The following is a 4,525-nucleotide window of genomic DNA, read 5'->3' on the forward strand; positions in this document are numbered from 1 at the left end:
GGGGGAGGGGGGAGTGGGGTGGGGGGAGGGGGGTCCTCTCCCCCGAATGCGGTGTGATGTGATTTGATGTCGAGAGGGCTGAGAAGGATAGAATTGAAACGCCTTGGGGGAGTGTGTGTGTGTGTGTGTGTGTGTGTTGAGGAGGGGGAATGGGGCGGGAGATGCGGCGCAAAAGGTTACCAGAGCGGGTGGCCGTGCTGCTGCTGCTGCTGCTGTTGGTATTGGTGGTGGCGCCGGTGTTGTGATGTGGCCGAGCGGAAACAGACGAGATGTGCTTCCCATGTGTATGGAGTCGCTCGAAGCGGATTGGGGCCCGGAGGGACAAGGGCCGTCAGCCAAGCATATGCCGCTGGACATGCATGCGTGCGTGTGTGTATGTATGTATACGTGTGTGTATGTATGTATGTATGTATGTATTGGTGAGGGGCGCGCTTCCTCTTCCTCCGCTTCCCCCCTCCCCGGAGGTCTGTTGCCTCACCCCCTGTGAATGGGAGGGGAGGGGGGAGGAGGCAGGGGCAGGGGCCCCCAGGTTAGCAGCTGCAGCACTGGACTGATTACCAGCTGCTAGCCGCTGGTGGGACTGAATTAGGCGGCTGCGTGTTGCGGCTGAAGGCGGCTAGCTTAATGGCACGGAAAGGGTGCACAGTGCGGGCGTGTGTGTGGGGGGAAGAGAGAAAAAAGGGGTGTAGAAGGCTGCCCGTATCGGGGGAGGCGTGGGGTGGAAAGCTGTACGACGTGTCTAAGAGAATAGGAAGAAAGGTGTACCTGCCTCGGGTGACCGGCCTCGGGTGTTTTGCATGTGATTGGTCTGTCCGTCTGTCTGTCCGTCTGTCTGCACCGGAGAGCTCCCCTGCACGTATAGGCCATACGACGCGTCCGTGTCTGTCCATAGGATATATTCATACACTGGTTATAGATTCTCGTACATATGTACGGCGCATATACGTACGGGAGTGTGTTTTGCCAAGTCCAGTGCTCCCCGGGGGGGAAGGTGAAGGGGCGGGCGGACAACTGAATCACCTCCCCACCGCCTGGCGAAGTGTCGGGCCTTATGTACCGGTAGCGGTGCAAATACCATGTATGCTTGTACGTATGTGCGTATGTATGGTACTGCGAAGCCAGGCGCTATTGTAGAGCTTCACACCCTTTTGTGTGTGTGTATGTGTGTGTGTATGTGTGTGGCTACTACTAGCCTGCTGCCAGTCCCCCTACCACCTTCCCCGATGCTATCTTTCGGCCCATCACCTCATGCACCCTTCTCACCCTTCTCGTCACCCGCGTGTGCCCACTTCTGCGAAAGTGTGTGGCTTTTTCGGGTTCAGCACCCACCATCACCACCACTACCACCACCACCACATGACCAGCATCCAGTGGAATCTGCCCCCGGATCAACGGCGGCGACACAGCTCCACTCCACAGTCCTGGTCGGCTCGCAGGCGGATATCATTGTGATCACTGTAGCCGGGGGCTCCATCACCGTCACGAGGGGGTGCATCCACCCGCCTAGGGATGTTGACGGAATTGCATCCTGTTTCATGGTGCGATCGGTCCCGGAACCTTCCGGGGCCACTGTGTGCCGCGCCTCAGGATGTTTGCTATGCTTGGAGGCGTATTACTGTATGTATGTATGTATGATATCGTGGGTACCAGGGGATTGCGGTGTGGTGTTGCTTCCAGGTGGCGGTGGAAGGGGGGGTGAAGGAGTTGGGGCGTTGGGGCTCACTCAGGCGGCTCCCGAGCTGTTGCTGGGGCCGCGGCTGCCGTTCAGTAGAGTTAGGTAGTGTAGGTAGGTAGATAGGTAGGGTAGTGAAATTCACTGAACTGGGGCGGTGGATATGCTGTGGGGCTCTCATATCCAACTACGGCTACGCTGACTCGGACAATTGTGGGGCTTGGTAGGGTTTCCCGAACGAGGTGAACAACAATTCTACGGCCTACTGCCGCTGTGGGTCTTTCTGTTGGCGACATTGAAACGCGAATGGCCGGAATATATATAACGATATTTGGCAATTTTTTGCTTTTTCCTTCGCGAGGCTTGAGATCCTCTGTTCGGGGCCGAGCCTATGTGTGTGTCTGTGTGTGTATCTGTGTGTGTATCTGTGTGTGTATCTGTGTGTGTCTACGTCCCCTGGTACCAGTTATTGGCTGCAGCTCACTTAGGATGCGGGCGCGTGTGCGTGTGCGTGGGTCAAGACGTTATTGTCTGAGTCTGAGTTGATATTCATTTGAACCTCACTTCCGAAACCCCCCCTCCCCCGCGGCCCCACAGGCCATTGTTGTGAGGCGACCGTGTGAAAGGGGTCTATCCGGGGAGGGGTCGGGGGAAAGGGAGTGGTGGGGGTGGCCGGGCAGGGGTGGCCTTTTGAAGTCCTAGGGGCGGACTGGAGAGGGGGAAAGGGGGTGGGAAAAGCGGGAAGGAGGTGTAGATAGGAGGTAGGCACCGTGCGAACAAATGGCGCTCTATATAAATAACAATATGCTGCGGAGGCGGAGGCTCCCATGGGGGGGAGGCTCCAGAGCCACCGCAATAATGAATCGGGCCGGGCGAGGCGCTGGAGCCATGACGGGGTGTTGGCTGGGGGACAGACAGCGCGCCCCGCTGCCCCACCCGCTGCGGAGGTGTGCTAGCCATGCGACACATGTAGGCCGTCCTGGTTGCGTACGGCGAACATCATAGACGCAATGAAACTGGGCGTCGTACGAGTCGGCCAGTTCCTTCCGAGAGGGGCAATGCTTGTTGCAGCGGTGGTCTCAATTAGGGTCCATTCGGCGTGGGGGGTGGACGGGTGTGTGCACGGCCGCAGGGGGTGGTATGGTGCGCGGAGCTGAGGGTGCATGTAATGCTGTCCGCTGCAAGGTCACCGTCGCTGTCAGCTTCCGCCCGCCCCCTGTAAAGCGCGTTGTGCGGCGGTGTGATGTGAGAGCAACACAAGCAGCAGCAGTCGACAGCCTCTTTTCCTCGCCTCCGGCCTTTCCACCACTTGCCACCACACCACCACCAGTGAAACCCCCACCCCCCAATCAGCGAGCCGAGTAGCGGCTTACCAGCTGGCTTGCACCCGCTGGTATCCTGCTAGTCCGAGGGACCTCCACAGGGGTTCGGAGTAGACCCGAGGGGAGAGGGGTAAGGGGGCCTCTCGAGAAGCCCCTCGGTCACCGCTGCCATGTAGCTGGCCAGTAGCCGCCACGACTGACCACACCCGGCTACAGCACGCCAATTAATACGTACATAAGCGCAAGTGCAGTGCAGTGCACCACAACGGAGACTGTTGTTCATACCGAGCGTATTATTCCCTTCTAACGCACATTTCCTAGCTGTTGCGCTTCGACGTAAGGCAGGTATAGTCCTTACACGTTCTACACAAGCTCCCCACGCCCCTTCTAGCGGCACACGCTGCTGCCGCTGCTCCTTATCCCGGAACACCAGCCGTTCCACCTCTCAGCCCTCCTGCTCCGAGACCGACCTCCGCGCCACAACGCATCAAAACAGGCTAGGACACCCCGCTGGGGCTACCCCACCCCCCACCCACTCCCCACCGCAGCCACCCCCAACCCCATCTCCACCACGGCCACGACCACCACCACCACCACCACCACCACCACCACGACACACACAACCCAATCATCCAGCCGCATAGCTCCCTCCAGCTGCCATGCAAAGTCCACGACTAGTACTAATACTATTACTCCGTCACCACCATCCCCGCCGGCGATGACGCCTCCACGGCGCCCTCCTCCTCCTCCCCCTCCTCCTCCTCCTCCTCCACCGCCGCGGCACCCAGTATCCCGCCGGTGGCCTTCATCGTCTCCAACTCGCCGACACGTCCCTCAGCCCCCTATACAGGTCCCGTCGGGGCCCCTGCTGCCGCCTGAGCTGCCACCTCCACCCCCACCCCCACCTCCACCTCCGCCTCCGCCTCCGCCTCCGCCCGCCCGCCCTGGGGCAGCAGCTGCCGCGTGAGGAAGCTCACCGTGGCCTCCAGCACCGACACCAAGTGCTCCCCCAGGTAGATGTCAAAGTGGGTGCAATCCAACTCCACGAGCTCAGCCCCGCTGCCACTGCCGCTACCTCTGCCAACACTGCTGTTGCTGTTGCTACTGCCGGCGCCTACCGGCAGTAGCGCCGCCGCCCTGCGGACTAGCTCCGGCGGGCACAGCTGGTCTCGGAGCGCGGAGATGAAGAGTACGGGCGCCGTAATCCGTGGTACGGACTTTATGGGGCTGTAAGACGAGGTCTCCAGGGCAAAGCGAGCCAGTACGACTGGCCGCCAGCCGCCCTGATGCCCCCGAGGAGGAAAGGGTGTGTGTGTACGGGAGGAATCAGATGTCAGTGTACTGCAGTAGCCCGGCAGGGTCAGTGGAACACAGCTATAGGCTCGGTCCGAGCTATACGCTAGCAGCGACTTGTAACGCACATACGCACATACACGCACACACGTACGTCCCTGCTGCCCCCCTTCCTCCTCCCACACAACACCTCTCGGCTCTCCCCGTCCTCCGGTTCATTCTCTCCCCCCCTCCCTCC

The 4,525-nt window shown here is 60.3% G+C and overlaps 2 protein-coding genes across 2 annotated transcripts in view; one reads left to right on the plus strand and one right to left on the minus strand.

The window, feature by feature from the left end:
- VOLCADRAFT_94144 (uncharacterized protein) overlaps positions 1-2,374 on the plus strand; it is a gene marked incomplete at both ends in the record, with an annotated part of 16,779 nt that extends 14,405 nt beyond the window's left edge. The window contains 2 exons of the mRNA XM_002953345.1: positions 1,365-1,538; positions 2,270-2,374. Of these exons, the coding sequence (XP_002953391.1) occupies positions 1,365-1,538; positions 2,270-2,374 (279 nt within the window). The remainder of the gene's footprint in view (positions 1-1,364; positions 1,539-2,269) is intronic.
- A 496-nt stretch (positions 2,375-2,870) lies between these two features.
- The window catches only part of VOLCADRAFT_94145 (uncharacterized protein), a gene marked incomplete at both ends in the record, with an annotated part of 4,474 nt that continues 2,819 nt past the window's right edge, over positions 2,871-4,525 (minus strand). Inside the window, 3 exons of the mRNA XM_002953445.1 lie at positions 2,871-2,888; positions 3,046-3,087; positions 3,900-4,277. Of these exons, the coding sequence (XP_002953491.1) occupies positions 2,871-2,888; positions 3,046-3,087; positions 3,900-4,277 (438 nt within the window). The remainder of the gene's footprint in view (positions 2,889-3,045; positions 3,088-3,899; positions 4,278-4,525) is intronic.

Source organism: Volvox carteri, assembly GCF_000143455.1.
Source record: "Volvox carteri f. nagariensis unplaced genomic scaffold VOLCAscaffold_36, whole genome shotgun sequence".
In the NCBI taxonomy this organism is placed as follows: Eukaryota; Viridiplantae; Chlorophyta; class Chlorophyceae; order Chlamydomonadales; family Volvocaceae; genus Volvox; species Volvox carteri.